This window comes from Cynara cardunculus, unplaced genomic scaffold, assembly GCF_001531365.2.
Source record: "Cynara cardunculus var. scolymus isolate 2C unplaced genomic scaffold, CcrdV1 Un_Scaffold_739, whole genome shotgun sequence".
NCBI lineage: Eukaryota > Viridiplantae > Streptophyta > Magnoliopsida > Asterales > Asteraceae > Cynara > Cynara cardunculus.
The window spans coordinates 155,008-173,965 of record NW_020200612.1 but is presented as its reverse complement, the minus strand read 5'-3'; the positions used below and the strand labels follow the sequence as shown (position 1 = coordinate 173,965).

General features: G+C 36.2%; 2 protein-coding genes across 3 annotated transcripts in view; both read right to left on the bottom strand.

The window, feature by feature from the left end:
* Positions 1-117: 117 nt before the first annotated feature.
* On the bottom strand, positions 118-13,652 carry LOC112501950 (zinc finger CCCH domain-containing protein 13). Of its 2 annotated transcripts, none has more exons than XM_025105743.1 (11): positions 13,608-13,652; positions 11,745-13,121; positions 9,603-9,610; positions 5,014-5,189; positions 3,697-3,757; positions 3,475-3,573; positions 2,765-2,859; positions 999-1,112; positions 859-926; positions 491-782; positions 118-403 (listed from the first exon to the last, which is right to left on the bottom strand). In XM_025105743.1, the coding sequence occupies exons 2-11, from the start codon at positions 13,112-13,114 to the stop codon at positions 293-295; spliced, it is 2,394 nt and encodes a 797-aa protein (XP_024961511.1). In that variant the 5' UTR covers positions 13,115-13,121; positions 13,608-13,652; the 3' UTR covers positions 118-292. The 2 variants fall into 2 exon arrangements, with proteins under 2 accessions (XP_024961511.1, XP_024961512.1); XM_025105744.1 differs by lacking the exon at positions 13,608-13,652 and adding an exon at positions 13,451-13,540.
* A 1,850-nt stretch (positions 13,653-15,502) lies between these two features.
* Positions 15,503-18,958, bottom strand: part of LOC112501951 (rRNA-processing protein fcf2-like) — an 8,595-nt gene continuing 5,139 nt past the window's right edge. Inside the window, exons 2-6 of the mRNA XM_025105745.1 lie at positions 18,768-18,952; positions 18,603-18,663; positions 16,924-17,001; positions 16,573-16,688; positions 15,503-15,788 (exon numbers count right to left, since the gene is read on the bottom strand). Of these exons, the coding sequence (XP_024961513.1) occupies positions 15,680-15,788; positions 16,573-16,688; positions 16,924-17,001; positions 18,603-18,663; positions 18,768-18,952 (549 nt within the window). The 3' untranslated portion in view covers positions 15,503-15,679. The remainder of the gene's footprint in view (positions 15,789-16,572; positions 16,689-16,923; positions 17,002-18,602; positions 18,664-18,767; positions 18,953-18,958) is intronic.

Below are 18,958 nucleotides of genomic sequence, written 5' to 3'. Positions count from 1 at the left end.
TGTTAGTTATGTTGAGATAAAAATGAAAATTGGATATCCTCAACTCTCAAAGCTCTTTACTTTACACAATATATATAATTACTAAAAATTAAAACAAACACCTTCACATTCACATATGATTAAAGGTATAATTGGAATTGGAATTTGAAGTAGGTAAACAAGATAAAACAAAGTGGTGGTGACTTGACTTGTGTTTAAAAATAAAATAAGGAAAGCAACACTAGTAGCAAGTCTTATTTGTAAACAAACAAACACCACATAATAATAATAACATCAAAGTGTGATGATATCTTTAGACTGGGGATAGAAAATGGACCCTGGAAAGAGGATACTCCTTTCCAGATATCCAAACACCTGTCTGTGACCATTGGATGTCCTCCCAGTCAAGATTCTCTTCCAGCACCTATAATAACATCATCATTTTCATTTTCAGTTTCATTTTCTTAATATCATTAAAGCTAAGGAAAAAAAAGAAGAACGTGGATTACACCTGTAGATGTTCTGGTGGCAACGGGATCCCAATCGACCGCATCACTGTCTGAGGAAGCGCCTTCTTACATTCAGACCATCGGAATACATCCATCAAATTGCTATTACCATCGCTATCCCCACCACCTCCATTTGCAATTACTGTCTCCACCATCTTCTCTCCGTTGTAGCAAAGCTCATACCTACGTCTACGGCTTTCCAAGTAGACAACTTCTCCCTTTTTCAATCTTGCAGACGTAAATTGAGGCTTCTTCAGACCTTTGTCCGCTATCGCACTTATGCTATACTTGATCCTTCAAACAACAAAACACTATCCATAAACAATCACCCTTAACAAGTTCAACACAAACTAAAACTAAACATGCATACCAAGGTTCATTGCAAAGGTTGTATTGTAATGTTACTTCACGCACAAATCTTTGTTGACGAAGCGCATTCTACAAAATTAATATATAAGTTTCATAAGCATATGCTCAATAGCATCATGATTCATCAGGGCAAGGTTATACCGAAGCTGCAGCTCTAGTAGTCATTGTGCGTTCCACAACCACAGGAGCAAGAGTAGGCTCCACAGTGGATGTATGTGTAAGACAAGGTTCAAGATCAATTGTCCCGCCACCTTTCTGAGATTAAAGAAAACAAAAAGAAACGAAAAGCAGTTACTGGAAATACAGAATTCACAATCAGACTACAACCCATCCTTTTCTGCATGTGCCGTAGATAGTTTGGAAGAAAATGAATCACAATATTTCTCAACTAATCATGCGACAGTCTCTCCTACTAGAACTGCATTCAGGAACTATGTCACCAGAGGAAGCCAGTTAACTTAGCATACTAGTACTAAAACAAATGATGATACACCCACTGCTGCATTTACATAAATGAACATCTATTGAATGATAAAAAAAGGGAAATGTCTGAAAAAATTCAACAGACTTTCATATTTTGAGTGACCAAGTCCTTGGAAAAATTTTGTGAACAGATAAATCATTGGACTTCCTGAAACCTGTTAAATACATCCTCGTGACCTATAAAACGGGTTAATGTTGTTAAATATGGGAGAAGTCTGGAAAAAAAAACCAACAGACTTTCATAGTTTGGGCGAGTAAGCCACTGGACCTTTTTTTGAACAAATAAATCCTTTCATCTATATAAGATTGAATCACGGATTTGTCCTGTGTTGTAGTGAAAACTACAAATAGAGTTTTTTAAACTACGTTCTCAATGGATTTGGTCCCAGTGGGCAGTGGTATTTATTTTGTTACGAATCATCTTCATCAATTACGAGGGCGTTTCAGTCCTTTTGTTATTTTCCTCCATTTTAATGGATTTTTTCTCTCTGTTTAGTTGGTTGAATGTTCATCTTCTCGCACATGAACAATGATGAACATAAACAATATACCCCAACAAATTTATTGCAATTTCATTTGAAAAGTTTGTGATACACAGTACAAACCCTATATCAATCCCAAAATCAAAACATAAATCTGACTTATTCAAATACCTTAAATCAAATCTTAAATCTAAATAAAAACCCAAAATCAAACAAAAAAGAGAGGAGATATGGATGAGAACGACAATGAAGAAGGTTTTAGTCCGAAAAGTTTGCTCAGATCTGGGTGAGAACGGCAATGAGGAAAAAAGGATCAGGGTGAGGTCGAGTTTGGCGCACTCTTTCGGAGTGAGAATGACGATGAAGAAATAAAAGTGAGGATCCACGGGATTCCAGAAAGTTTTTGAGAGGCATGTTATTGAATCTGTTGGTTGCAGAAAAGATACCACTAGCAGCACTCTTTCTTGGTCTTTTTATCTTCTTGCCAAAACAAAAATCCCATCTTAAAAGATGGGATTCAAGAAGGGTTTCACATACAATTAAAGATGAAAACGGGAAGGAACTTCAAAGATTTCTATGGGGTACAGTTTTTTTAAAATTGGTTTATCTTCATGGTGCATTATAGACGCTATAGATTTGGGGCGCGATATGGGCCAGAGGCGTTAAAGTTACGGTTTGAGCATGTAGTTTAGGATTTATTTATTTTCTTTTTTCTTTTCTTTTCCAACTTTTACCTGTCATGCAGGTTACCGGACACTTTTATAGGTAACAAGGATGTATGTATCTAATAGGTTTCAGAATGTCCAAGGCTTTATTTGTTTAAAAAATTCTCCAAGGACTTGATCATTCAAAATATGAAAGTCCATTGGGTTTTGTGAACTTCCCCTAAAAAACAGAACTTGAGCATGCATTAAACAAGGTCGCAATAAATAGCAAGTGTACCTTGACGATGTAACATCGCTCTACACGAAAACTGCAACCAATAGCAGCCCCCCATGCACGAGAACGAACATTGTTCCGCAGTGTAGAAACATAACCTAAGGATTCACCAGATAGATGCAATGATAAATTATCATATTTAACACATCATAAACCTAGACAAGACAGATAAAGTGTAAATATCTATACAACCAATACATGAATACAATTAGGCAAGTTTTCCTCCCCAAGGAGAGCACCTATATACAGTACAGGACAAGTTGGATATGTTTGTATAAAGAAAGTTGGCCAATAACTCTATTTAGAACACTTCCCCTTCAGTAAATGATTCAATGATCATGCTCTACGCGTATACAAGGAAGCTGCAAAGATTCTGTTGAAGAATATCGTCTTCAGAAAAGTTCAACAGTACAATGATATTCTTGCAGAATGTGTAACAAATTCTTTAACAAGAAGTAATGTGGAGGGGGTTCAAGCAATAACGAGTAATCTTAAACCATAGGCAGTTTCAAAAGCTTTGTGCAGGAAAAATTCTCTTTCCGTCCTACTACCATACCAAATCCAGACTCTACTTCCATTGACATGATATTACCATCTTGAAGAAATTGTATAGATGTATAGCTTTATAATGAATAATGAACCTTTTTTAGGAAATTTGGGTCAAAGAAAATTTACAAACAATAAAACATAAATAATGTTGCACGTAAACATACAATCTTGCGGAGGAAGAACCCTGACGGTAGCACGTAACTCCTGAATAGCAGGTGGAGGAGGAGAAGCAGTTGGGCGACAGTAGCCTGTGTGCATTAGAACTGAAATAAGAGCAAGAAAACACGTCATAAGTCACAATCAGCCCATAAACTTCGAAGTTGTAGACCTTTGTTAACATGTGTGACAAAAAACAACAAATAGAAGACTTTGAACACATCACCTACCGGCAACAAGATCAGAATCATCAGTGTATATGTCTGTGCCCCATAACTGGCCACCTTTAACCTGCACACGTCAAACAGGAATTGCACCATAACACATGAACAAAGTCCTGACCATGGAATTAAAGAAGGCAGGCAAGAAACGACAAAAATGAAGATAAAAGTTCAAAGCTACAGATCAATGTTGTTTATTTACATAAGTGAACATCAAACCAAACAAACCCGGTAAACCAAAAAGTAGGCTCTGAGGAGGGTGTGATGAATGTAGACCTTGCCTCCATCCCGAGGAGTGGAGAGGTTGTTTCCATAAAGACCCCTGGCTTGTAAAAAGGTTTTGGGAAAAAGATTTTATGATAAAGAAAATGGAAGTTTGACACAATTCTGATGGCTTGGAAGGAGAAATGAAATAAAAGAAAGACAATGAGTTAAAAAGAGTTGAGAAAAGAGAACAAGAACAAAAAACAAATAATAATACTAAATGCATACAGGAAGGCTGTTAGCTTTCAGGTAATAAGTGCCTAACTATCAATGTATCTAAAATAACCATGAAATCAAATACCAAATACATGTTAAGCTATCCTTGATGATTGCCATGTCAGCTATGAACATCTTCATAGCATCATTCTATCCTACTGGCTATGGTTTATTAGAAGAGTAATTGTAAACTCCCTCCTTTCCATGCAACATAAGGCACCCAAGTTTAGGATTTATTGATCCATTTAAACCCCTCCTCTCTCCCATCAGGAAAGACAGCCTATGCAAAACCCACACATCAAACTAACCTATTTAAGTCATGTCACCTAAGACTTCCCATAACATTCGCAAAGTATCAGGTTATTACATTTAATCATGAAACACCATCCAACACTTTCTTTGGAATAAATGGCTTGTAAATGTTGTGTGCTCTCCCCCACTTCAATCATAAAATTTCAAAAGCATGATAAGTGAAGGCACTAAAATGACATATCAAGTTTAGTAAGTTCAAAAAACTTACATCTATCTTTTAAGATGAATATCATTTAGATATTAGATGTGATGCAAGAAACGTCCATAGTTCAAGACACACCAGTCCATTCTACCATAAATAACAGCACTGTAAAAATTGTGCAGCAAAAGAAATTGGGTAGGTTATGATAGCTAACTAGGATTATCCTTCAGTTAATTTTTTTACTCTTATGCCATTTTAATTGTTTTTTTAGCCAAAACAAAATGATATCTCACAATTGTTTACTAAGTTGTGGCTTTTGGTGCTTTGGGTTCCTTTGGTGATCCAGCAGAAAAGAGAACTCTTCCACAATAGCTTCCATACAATATTCTTACTTGGCGATTTGTAGCAGAAACATGCTCAGCCGGAATACGGATTTCAAGAGTAGGACCGCTTTGTGAGCTTTCAGGCGTTTTATCAGGTACAGATGATTCATACTCCTTCCATAGTTTTATCAATTCTTGCATACATTCACCAACTCTGTATACGACAGTTGACACATCCGGTTTTCCTGCATTGGAAACATTATACATTTCATATGCAATTAGCACGAGGATGAACTAGATAATGCTATAATAGGTAGGACTTAAACTACACAATTCCACAGAGAAATTAACTTGCAGATGAGAACCCTTTAACTTGCAAGAGAAATGCAATAATGTGAAACAGACAGTGATATATAGTTCAGTAGAGGTCAATGAAGGAATGCATTTCCAGAATCGGGAAAAAGCAGCTCCTTCATCAACAGGACACATCAATCATGTCAACTACCATAGTGAGCCCACCATTCAGTGTTCAAAAGTATTAGTTCAAACATGATTACTAAGGCATGTGAAGCAATCTATCGTAGTTATACAGCCTTTAAGTATGTCAAACAAGCTTGTTTCACCTCTTCTATCAACTACAATTACTTATCAAAAGTCATCCCAACTCCCACCAATGAAAGAACTCATTAAGACAAATATGCAGATGCATAAAATATTATATGCATGGCAAAACTCTTCCCTAGTCTTCATGAATTTCAGGAAGCAGTATGGAAAGGTGATTGACAGTATTGAAATGTGTGGTGGTCTCTACATTTTCAAAGGTCCTAAGAGCAAGGAAGGTTATCTTCAGGTTGTGTATCCGTTGTACCTCAAATGAAACTCTTATCATGTTATGACATCTTGAACATCCAAACTTTGTCTATCTATAAGAGTTCCAAATTTTATCATTGTGAAGTGTGTCAACTTGCAAAGCATACTCGACACGTTTACACACGTCTTCCAACTCACCTTCCTATTTGTTTACCATAATACACATTGGTGTTGTATCCTTCAGGTTGCATTAGGTATCCAGACAATATAGGACAGAACAGCTTGTTCAGCGTTAGGTAAGACCTAACATATAAAATGACCAATTTACCCCTAATGAGGTGTTTATATATTTTGATTAATTTATGTAATTTATTAAATTATAATCAAATAAATATTTTTATAACAAAATATATCATCAGAAAGTTTTTGTCAAGACAATTAAAATAACACCAAAATAAGAAGTCTATGCAGTTTCCAATTTATATTTTATACATTTTCTATATTATTATTTTATTATTAATATTTAATAAATTACATAAATTAGTCAAAATATAGAAACTGTATAAAAGTAGTATTTTGAGAACAGTAAAGTGAAAGTTTAAAGAGCATAAAATACAATTAAAAAAATTTAAAGAATGAACAAAATGCAAAGAGGGAGGCATATTTGATGTTTTAGAAGAGAATTAGGTTCTACTTTGAGGTTATATTGGTAAAATATAGGTCTGTTCCGCCTTGTTCCATGGGGTGGGGGTGGGGGTGGAACATGCATGTTCCACTATCTTCCACATAAAAGTCCTACCAAACATGGAACAGTGATCCCTCTTCTGTTGTTTCCTGTCCAGTGCACCAAACGCACCCTCAAAGATAACCACACTGGGGCCATATGGATGTTCCTCATAAAAGAAAATTGTGAAACTGCAACTATATACAAAAATTCCACTCCATGATTCAAACACAATTCCAAAGAAATTGAGGTTCTTAAAATAGACAATGGAAAAGAATATCTCAACTCCATTCTTGGTTCTTATATCTCCGATCAAGAAATCATTCATGTAAATACCCCTCAAAAAAATGGGGTAGCATTGGCGAAAAATAGACATCCACTTGAGGTTTCTAAATCCATTTCTGTTTTCAAACTTCATGTAGCTTAAAAGTTTTGAGGGAATCATTATTCACAGATATGTATCTCATCATCGCATGCCTCGTAAAGTCAAGGAAAAACTAGTTCTGGGAATTACTTCAGGATTCTCAAACCAGTCTTACGCCTCCTGAACCTACACACAAATCCACAAACACATCACCTCCTGAACCGTCAATGCAATCATCTAAAGATGATGAACCCTTAACACAATCATCTGAAAATTATGAACCTTTAATGCCTATGTCTGCCTCTAGTCCACCTCAAACCCAAATCAGAAACTTCATGCCTATCGAAGGAAACGAATTGGAAATAAAGTAACAACACACAGAACAAGGATCTCAAGACACAAAACCAGGTCCTTATGTTCCTGAAAATGATATAAGAATTCTATGGTAACTACAATTGTTGATGATCATTATCTACCCATTGCTCAACTAAAGAGTGTACGGATATGCAGTAACCACCCTACTGAAAAATATGCTGTTTATGGGAAATTGATTCGTACATATAGAGTTTCTGTCTCATCTCTTGATCAAGTTCAGTTCCAAATACCTTTCAAGAGTATCTAAAAAATCCAACTTAGAGAGTTGCAGTTAATGATGAACTTTGTGCTATTAAAAAGAGTGACAAATTGATTCTTACTTAACTACCTCAAGAAAAACATGTTGTCGGTTATAAGTGGATTTTCACAATCAAATACAAGTCAGACTTTGACCGGTTCAAAGCTAGATTGGTGGCCAAGGGATTCACTGAATCATACGGTATTAATTACAAGGACCTTCAAGCGTGTAAACTAAAAAAGTCGGTGTATGGCCTAAAAGGCAGGAACAGTCTCCTCGGGATTGTTTGACAGATTTGCCAAGGCTATTGTGGATATGGCTACAGTCAGTGCCATGCAGATCACACTCCAATTGTAAGGTTGTATGCATAAGAAAAGCTAGCCATACTCATTGTCTATGTAGATAATATTATCTTTGGCTCAGGTAACTTCTTGCATCTTAATTTGAGATCTAAGATCACTCGAATACTTTATGGGCATGGAACTATGGAAGTAGGCGGGTCGAAGGATGGTTTGATCTTATCTCAAAGTATGTTCTAGATTTACTAAAAGAAATCAACATGCTTGGGAGAAATATGAACGAAACTCCTATGACTCCAACCTATAGATAAATCGAAGTGGGGAAACCATCCAATAGAGAGCGAGAGAGATCAAATATTCAATGGACTTTATGTTGGTATATTAGTCAACATATGCAGAGTCCCGGGAAGAATGTATAGAAGCAGGGTTATTGAATTCTATGATACCAAAAAATGGTTCTTGGTCTTGGGTTGTACTTCAAAAGGAATGAAAATTGTGATAAAGAAGTTTACTCAGATTCTAATTGGGATAGAGTTGACGGATGAAATATCAACCAGTGGCTATTGTTCATATTTATGGAGAATATCCTTTTAATGATAACACGGTTGATACGTCATTGACAAGATTAAGATGTTGACCTTATATTCCTTCACACATTTAGGGAGATGATTCCATCATATAAAGCAGGATCACATATTTAAGTAAATGAAAGTTCATGATTGTTTTAGTTTTGAAATTCAAGATCACTACTACTCTTACTGTATATCATAAAAAAAGTAATCAATATCGAGTAACATTTGGAATGTAAAGCAAATATGAAACATCAAAAGGTCTATGCCACTTGATTACTCAAAGAAGACAAATATGGTTTGCATATGGACAACAATTTAAAGGCTTGTCGAGGAGTCGCATCTTTAGAAGCTTATGAAGATCTCCAAATGATTAAGTCGCAAATATAACAAATCAATAAGGGAATTTAATTTAGCACGCATTTAGGTGTTGTTTGTTTATGTCTTAACAGGCTTAACAGGGAGGATGGCTTATTCGCCCAGCAATATGTGTCTAGTAACTACAACTAAAGTTGCTACCCACTTCACAATATATTGCTTTCAATCTAAAGATTTGGTCAAACTAATGTAGACAAAAAAGGGACTCGAATTAAAACATAATTATTTGCTACAAGACCTTAAATATAGAGGAATAATTAAACCAAGACAAGAAGTGGGAGTCTAATCCCAACTGAATGTCCATTGTCCGCCAATCTTGCAAAAATGAATTTGAACATAAAGGCTATGCTATAGAATGTCTACAAATTAACCATTATCACAAAATCCAAAAAATAACGATAAATACCTATTCGAGTGACCCATGATGGCTCATCTATTTCAAACATTTTAGTGAGTTTACTTATAGATGGAAAGGTCAATGACTATGCTGTACAATGTCTACAAAGTAATTGGTATCACAAATCCAGAAAATAACCATAAATTCCCCCATTCAAGTGACCCATGATGGCTCATCTATTTCAAACTTTTTACCAGGTTTTCTTATAGATATGGAAAGGTCAATAGCTAACGATAGTTGAAATGTGAACTCAACAACTCCAATAAAAAAGGTTAAGTTTCACAGATATCTACCAAAGTTCTGCACCCCAAACTCCCAACTACATGAGCCCTACTAATTCAAACGTCAGCCGAAACTGAACAGAAGTACTACAATCAAAGCAAACAAAGTATAATGAAGCATCAACTGAAACAAGTACATATATTTGCACCATGGATAACTTCAAGTTACTACCATCTGGCATAAAACTCCATGTTCAATGGTTCATAAAGATACTTTGCTTACCTATAGACCTGCAAAAATTGGAAAAGAGAAGACGTGTCACTAGATGTCTTAACTTAGAAAACAACATAAACAGAAATCTTCTTGTAGAAATTTGAAGTGACGTGAAGAAGAAAATATCCAGAACCAAGAAGCAACAACCAAAGGTGTATGTAACAAGGACCTATCAAATTGATTTGCATGTGCAAAGAAGATGGTCACACATCAGTTATAAAATGTTGTCCTGTTGAGACTAGTAATCTCGCCTTATGCGATGAATCTTATATGATCTTGGGCTACATCCACTCACAGTGATTAGTTTTCGGTTCGAAACTGATGAGTCTAATTTTAGAGCATGTTATTTGACATGTTCGCTCAACTGCACACTTGCACAACTTTTGTCACACACGACATGTCAATGCATCGACCGTTAGGGGGAAGCTAAATGGGAGGGGGAGTTAGAAACTAGACCCCATATCGGAAAAATGAACATCATTTAACGACTATATGCAGACTTGGGCCACATCTACTATACTCAACTGGTTTGGAGTTGAACCCTGCATGTTATCAAAAGTGAAGTAATTATAATGCAAGCTCAAACAATTTTTAACTCAACTGCAAAAAGCTCTCAGAAAATAAAGTTCGAGGGACAAACAGGTGTAGAAAAAACCTGAAGCTCAACATAATCTACAAGAGCCAACGAACAGCCAGCTTAATAAAGATTTACTCAATGTCATATTGTATATTTCCCTTAATCCCTTCCACAATTTTTGTACTCTCAGTGACATTGATAGTATATTTTAGAATTTTCTATGGCCTACACAGGGGGCTTCAACCGAAATCCAAAATCATGTTACTTGTTAAGGGGGTCTGCCATCTCATTTTCACGGTCATTTTGAGAGAGAGATTCTGGGAACTCTTACAATAGACATACTATCGCATATTTAGAACAATTTATCTGACGCACTAATTAAATAGTTATCAAGTATGTTTAACAATCTAGGGTAGTATTGCACAATTCCAACAACGGATGGAGTGCATCAAAGTTAGAAGAATTCCACTTCATAAAACTGAGAAAGAATTGAACGAAAACCTTGTGACATGGTCACCACTACACACTAGTAACCGGGCTATTAAGACTTTAGGCGGTCCCCTTTGGAATCATGCATAGAAAGTATGTATATGGGTGCCTTTGGTACACTGGACAGGACGGAACAGAACAGAACAAGGATTACTGTTCCACGTTTAGCAGGACTTTTACGTGGAACCGACTAGAACAGAGTGGAACAAAGTAGAACAGGCGTGTTCCACCCCTACCCCATGGAACAAGCTGGAACAGACTTATGTTTTACTAATATAACCTCAAAATAAAACTTAATTCTCTTCTAGAACATCAAATACGCCTTCCTCTTTACATTTTATTCATTTTTTAAATTTTATTTATGGTATATACTCTTTAAACTTTCACTTTACTGTCCTCAAAAAAATTATACGGTTTCTATATTTTGATTAATATAATTAAAAAATATAGAAAAGGTATAAAATAAAATTGGTTACTATATAAACCTTTTTATTTTGGTGTCACTTTAATCGTCTTGACAAAAACTTTCTAATGATACATTTTTTTATATAAAATATTTATTTTATTATAATTTAATAAATTACATAATTAATCAAAATATAAACAACTCATCAGGGGTAAATTAGTCATTTTATCTGTTTTGTTCTGTCCAGTTTTGTCATACCAAAGGCTGAATAGTTGTTTTGTCCTATCCTGTTCTATCATGTCTGGATGTCAAACACACCCGTAAGGGGGAAGAGAAAGATCAAAACAAAGTCATCATTCACAGTTTGGGGACATTAAAAATGACAGACATACAATTGCATTATGAGCAGAAATTATACAGGATTATGTCACAAGTACTTGAATTTTAATTGAAGATTAAGAATGGCAAATAAATGCAATAGATGAAAGTTTCCAGGATTATATCATAGGGATCATGTGGACTTCAAACCATGTAGGTTACTTTAGCTATAGATGGCGTTATTAATATGTTAACAAGATTAAGGCTATTAAGGATTGGCAAGGCCGGAGAATTAAATATCATGTTAATTATAAATATTACTATATATAATTGATCCACCAACTTATCTAAATGGGCATACCCGTCATTGTCTTGAGGACGAGATCTAAAGCGGGGATCTCGATTTGCAACCTGTGGACTACCCCTAGGTCGAAGCATCCTTTTCCGCTGCTGAACACCATAATTAAAAACTTCCCTTTCTCTGTCGGCACTCCCTTCCACATCCACGCCCCCGTCATCCGAGTCTTTATCAAAGCCTTTATTGCGTCTTTCAGATCTCTCCCCTTCAATATCAGCATCTCTCTCTATCCTCCTATCTTTAGATTCTTTATCCAAGTCCTTCCAGCTATCGGTATTTTTCTGTTTCCTCTGATCTGATGATAAATTTTCCTGCTCCAGAGCTCTGGATGATACATCCACATCTTCCTTCTCATTCTGCAAACCTTCTTTCTCATTGACAATCCACGAGTCCCTCTTAGTATGATCTTTTTCCTTATCTCTCAGTTTATCCTTGTCCTTTGATAGATCTTTCCTCTCTTTCTCCCACTTCTCAGTTTCTCTTTCTTCCTTTGTTGGATCTTTCATCTCATTATTGACGTTACCTACTTGCAAGTTATTCCTACCTTCGGTTCTCTCTTTGTTATTTTCTCCCCATTCGCGGTGTTTCCCATCTTTCCTTTTCCTATCTCTCTCTTTGATCCTATCCTCTCCTTTCACGTCAACCTTGTTCTCACAAACAGCCTCGTGAGCTTCAGTGTAATCCTTCTCTTCTATGGCCAAGCTTTCTCTTGCAATCTCCACTTGTCCATGCACATTACTGCGTGACACATGCCATGAATCCAAGTTTCCACCAGATGTATCAGGATACTTCCATGCCCTGTGGTGCTCTTTTGATTCTTTCCAGTTTAAGTGACTACTCACTGGATTGTAGGCATCCTTATCTGTTTTCAGCTCGTTTCTATAATCTGAATAAGTATCTCTCTCATACTTTGTGTCTTTATGATCATCCCCTCTGTTAACATACCTAACATCTTTATCACTTTTAGCACCTTGATACGGATCTTTTGATTCTGCCTTCACGTCATGGCTCTCAACTTTGAGATCTCTGACGTTATTGTCCCTAGAATCTCTCAATTCAACCCTGTCCTCAGGGTTGACAGCATGATCAGACTGGGAGTTAATCAAGGATGATGGCAGCAAGCGATAATAAGGTGATCTTCTAGTATCCATTTCCCGAGGTTCAGTTCGGGGGACTTTAGGCATGCGGGCATCCTGCCCAATGTCAAAGGATGTGGCATGATAATCACTGGGAGCTGGTGGATTTGTTAGCTTGGAGTTTGCGCCCCCCATACCAGAGTAAGTTCCAGAATCATCCTGCATATGGGAATACCTTGAAAGGGAGGAATGACCTCCACTATCCTCATGCACCCTCTTATTAGGCGTACCACTCATACTGCCCCTGCAAAATCAAAAAATAAACACCACTCATTTATCCTGTTACAGTAGGTTTAAGGATTAGAAGCAAGATTAAGACTAAGGTTCCCTAATTCAAAACTTGAAGAAAAGAAAAACGTGGATGCAGTATCACGATAGCAATTTAAGAGTCAAAATGTTGCTTTTTAACCTTAGAAGTAAGGGGCCGTTGGAAAAAGTTGCAAGAAAAAATAGATGATCGAATCAAAAGAGAGAGATTAAAAAGTAGAATGCGGATAAAATAAGGGTAGGGCCGTGATCACAGCAACCAAACAAGTTAATGGAGCATCGATAGTTGGGTTTGAAAGTTATGACCTCAAAATCGCCTAGGGCGAATGACGGGAAGCGTATGTGGTGATGATGTTGTTGTGGGTGGATTTGGGGATTAGGGTTTGAATAATTTGGATGCWAATGCAACTGAAGAGCAAGAAGAGAAGGAGATTGAAGGTTGAAAAAGGGAGGAAAAACGTACCTTGAAGCAGAAGCAGAATGAGAGAAAATGGCGACAAGTTAGATCGAGAAGAAGGGAAGGAGGTGGGGTTTTAAAGCAGAACCAAGGAACGTGCACCCAAGGTTTTCTATAAATACAAAGCTTTATTTTTAAAAACAAATATATTAACACTGAAAACTTCAAAAGTTGAGGATGTAATTTTTGACAATTACATAAAACCACCAACGATGAGTTTGGTTTGCAAGAATGTTTATGAGGAATTTGTATTTGTAGGAGGGATTTGGATTTGGATTTGGATTTGGATTTGGAGTTGGAGGGATTTGGATCGGATTAGATTTAAAATACATTCATGTATTTGGTTTGATTGATTTTCCAGTAAGTTGACTGTATATATTATGAGGTCTTTTTTTTCATATATGGAAGAAAGTGTTTTTTCTAGTTTTGAGAGACAGTTTTGTCTGTATAAATTAATCTGTCAGTATACTATGTGGTCTTTTTTTTCATACATGGGAGAAGAGTGTTTTTTTTTTTATTTTGAGAAAAAAAACTGACTTTCTGCATAAAGTTTTTTTTTTTAAATTTACTAAATAATCCCCCAACTAGCAAAAGTTCACATATTGAGCACAAAAGATCCACATAATCATACAAAAAACACATACTTTTTTGAGTAATTTAATGAGCCATTCGAGTTTGAGTTTGAGAATTTCAAGCTCGGGCTCATAATTTCAAGCAATAAGATCATTTAACTTAACGAGTTGAGTTTCAAGATATCAATATTCGACTTGGCTCGTTTGATTAATTTTTTAAGTGGTACATATTTTCATGTTCATAAATTATACAAGTAAAATAAAAAAATTATCGAGCTCGAGTCAACAAGTGAGTAAATTGATTTTGAGTTAGAGTATTATAAATATTGAAAATTTAAGGTCATAATGTGTAACTCAAAATTGTTAAATTGGCATCGAGCTCCAGATCGAACATTAAAAATATATTTGAGCTCAAATCGAATCCATCTAACTTGCGTAATTAACAAAATGTGTATAGCTTGTTTTTATATAAAAAAAAGAGAAATAAATTTTTTTATTAGAGCATACAAACCATTATATCTCACTTAAAAATAACGTCTAAATATGAAGATGTAGATAGACTTTTTCTCAATCAGACATATAGTTTCAAAAAATATAGAAATGTATTAAGAATGCTAAATTGTTTACCCTTAAATCTTAAATTAGGGACAATTTACCAAAGACTTATCGGGTAATCGCTTACCAACAAAAGTTCCAACCTTGCTTACTTTATGGGGTAATATTTTTTTTTTTTGAAGTATATAATATTTATATACGGCAAATGCAACAAATAAACTCACACACCCTCCTCACCTATGGTGAGGTTTGAACCCCTGACCTCCTAGAAAGCCAAGAGCTACGATACCACTAGGCCAAAGACCCTTTAGTTTTATGGGGTAATATTTTTTGCCATTAAAATGGATTGTTGTCTATGTTTATCTTGTAAGGTAAATGATACCTCGTAAGCAAGTATTGGATAAGTGCTCGATAAACAACCCCTTAATGCTTTTACATTTTGGGGCCGTTTATCTAGCACTTACAAGGTAAGCGGTTATTGGCAAGCGTCACAATCCTCACTTACCTTATCGAGTAACATTCCTGGTCATCAAAATAGATTGATGGTAAATGTTTACCACCCAATAAGCATTTACCGCATAAGAATCACCACCCTCACCAGGTAACACTCTCAATCAATCATTATCTTCCCTCTTACTTGGTAAGATTCTCGGTCATTCTTATGCTCACTGATAAGATAATTGACCCGGTAAGTGTTTAGTAAACGACACCTTACTCTTCATTTAACTTGATTATCAGTTGAGATAAATACAAGCCGGTGTAAACACCTAATAATTGATCCAAAAAAAAATTCATCTCTTGCATTGCACCCTTTCAAAACAAATCAAAACTTAGGATACAACATCATCTAATCCAACAACTTTTGACAAAATTCCATAAAAATGTGATCAAAACTTTGAGGAATTAAACAGGACTTCTGTAATCTGGCTACATGACTTCAAATTCCACAACTCAATGCCTCCTTTGCTTTGCACGTTTCCACGAGCTTTTACCTTTGATCTTCCATTTATCAACCCCGCCTGGCTGGTTTTTCTCTTCAATCTCTCGGACCTTCCGCTTCCTAAAACAACAAGCATATCATATATATGTGTATATATATATATATATCAAAAACAAGTTGGTGGGCATCCTTGCAGAATGAGAGGGAGGTTGGGTTTGCCTCCCCCTGGGACATACGACTTACCTCCGATGATAGTCATAGGACCAGTGGTGGGGTGGAGTCATACCCTTTTGCAAAAAGCAAGCAACTATGAAAGCCTCACAGACTTAGGGGCCGTTTACCAAATGCTTATTGGGTAAGCGCTTACTGGCAAGAGTCACCACTCTTGCTCACCTTATGGGGTAACATTTCTTGCAATCAAAATAAGCAATTATAACCCGGTAAGCATTTACCAGGTAAGAGTCAGCACCCTCACGGGTAAGATTTTCGGTCCTTGTTATGTTCACCCTATAAGGTAATTGAACCCCTAAGTGCTTACCAAGGTAAGTGTTTAGTAAACGGTCCTAATTAACCTCCGCATTTGGGTTATGTTCGGTAAAAATTAGCTAGCTATTGGCCAATAAGTTAATGATTTTGGTTGATAAACGAATCATGTTTGGTAAAAACTAGCTTGATAAAGCTAGATGACAATGTAAAATAATCTAAAGGGACATGTTTAAAAATTACTTGGAAAAACATAAGGAGAATAACTGGGAAAAAGAAGTGGAAAAAATACTTTGGAGCTTCTTCAAACGTTACTTGAAGTGGATTTTCAAAAAGCTAGCTTATGGCTAACGAAACGGAGCTTTTTCAATAAACTCAAAAAATAAGCAAGCAAGGTTGCCAAACATGGCGTTACTCTCACCTGTAAACCTTGAGTGACTGATCAGATAATAGCTCATCAGCAAGAGTTGGTTTCCTTTCTTTCTTTGTAAGTCTACTGGTGAAATACTCTGATACTGGCTCCACAACCGTTCCAACCTAACAATTTCAAATACTCTCGTTAATCTACCTCGAACTCAAGAAAGCTGACAAACCAAACACACTCAGTATGTCCCACTAAAAAGTCAGGTATCGGGGAGGGATGTAGGCAGACATCTCCACTCCAAAGAGTAAAGTTGAAAAGAATGGAGAAGCTTGAGTCCAAAAAATTATAAATAAAAAAATAGAGCGCATTCGAGAAAAAGAATGTTACAAAGTGAAATGATGAACCTACCTGGAAATATTTTGGGAATATGTTTAATTTGGAGTCACCCTTCTTATAATGCCTCTTTGGATCAATCACGTTTCGCAACTGCAAACATCAAGAATTGTTACGAAGTGAAATGATTTTATATCTTTCTAGGAGGAAAGACACAAAGTAGACACCATCAAAGTCTGTAAGGATCCATCCATAATCGACAACCATCATACGTCAGCCATTATAGTGTAATATCAAGAAACTCAAACGCTAATGAATAATTGTGTGCCATAACGGAAATTAAAGATGCAGCTATGCAGACAAGAAATCATGGTTAAGACCAATTGTCAAGTATGATCTAGAACAAGAACCACTACAACCTTAAAAATTGCTTAACAAAGCCGTTGCTCATTCCAACTCCATAACCAAAATCTGTCAAAAATTATCATATAACATGCACCCGGATTTTTTCTCGAGGCAAAAAGTCAATTCAACAAATTTAGGTACTGAATTCTAAGCATGCTGCAGATATTTAATGCTATTGATAAATCTTAAATCTTTTTTTCCTGTTTTTCTCATCCTGCAGCTATTCGTTTCACCGTCTTTCCCTTCTCTATAACCACCTTCTCTTTTGACACCTCCACAGGAAATCATACAAATTCCGTTCATGCTTAAGCTTTAGTGGTTCAAAAATTAGAAGCCCGTAAACCTGTGTGACAATATAAACATTGCAAAGTGAAGCCCAAGCCCAACAAATACAACATGGACTTTTGAGGAGTTCATATTAGGCTTTTCCTATATATATGATAGAAAAATTCTATTTTAAGTTCATAACAATCTTTTCCTTTAGCAGAACGCTCAATACTTTCCTTTCTCATTAAGCAATTTTTAGTTTATGGATTTCAAATATAAAAGTTGCTGTAGTAGCTTACTGAAAAGACAGAAAACGGAAGTCTTTACTAGACAACCTGTTGAAAGAAACAACAGAATAGGTGACAACGAACACAGCCTTCTCCAAAACTCTAAGAGAAAAAGACTACATTCACATTGAAGCAGAAGCAAACAACTTAAACATTACTGACTATACCAGCTAAGATAATAAGTATAACACTAATGATTTGTGATCTGTCTATAGCAAACCAGACACATCCAATTGGCCAAGAAGCATTGTGGATGGATGGAGGGGGGAAAGAGGCATGTAACTGGGGAGAAATGGGGTCAATGGAGCAAGAGGGATTGGGTTGCATAGAAATTAGGTAGTGAGCTCAGCAATATGCTGGCAGACAAGCTCTCGCTTTTCATTTCTTAACAATGCATCATCAAAGCTGTTGGTCTTCAACCCATCAACCTGGACCCTATCTGACAAACCTAATGGCTTGACTGTGTTCATAGCTTCGTGAGTCATGTTCATGGTTTGACTGTGTCAATACTGGACTATCTAAGCAAGAGAGGGGTAAGACGTGTGAGTTAGGGTGAATTTTTGGTTAGGTTGGTGGGTTATCGTCATAATGATGATATATGTATGAGATGCCCACTAAACCCCTCTAAAGATGTGCAAGCCACTTTTTTATGGAGTTAGAATGAGGGACCAAGAAGTCCTGGAACTAAGCCTACAGGTTACAACAATGGCCAAGGACAGTTTTTTTTTAATATAATATATCTAATAAGAATCAACAATGGAAAATATTCCCATGAATGATGAGAAGTGAAGACACCTTCAGCAGCTTGAGATCTTTTTTCAACTCAGGCGTGAGTGTAGGAGCAGGCATATCAAACCTACACACATTTCAAACATGCTCAAGTCAACTTCAGCTGAATCCCAGAAAAAACTTGGATATATGATTTGAGTACAAAGTATTTCATTAAGAATGTGAACATACCAATTCTTTCCCGTTGTGTCTTTGACTTGCTTCTTCAGTAATTTGTTTACCTTTTTGGGATCGTTAGGTGGAACGAAAAGCCCATCAATGAGCTCTGACTTGGGCTTATATACCAGACTACTTTCTGATACATTTTGAAACTTGTCATTCGACCCACCTTTTGTACCAAATAAAAGAGAAGGTAGCTTTGG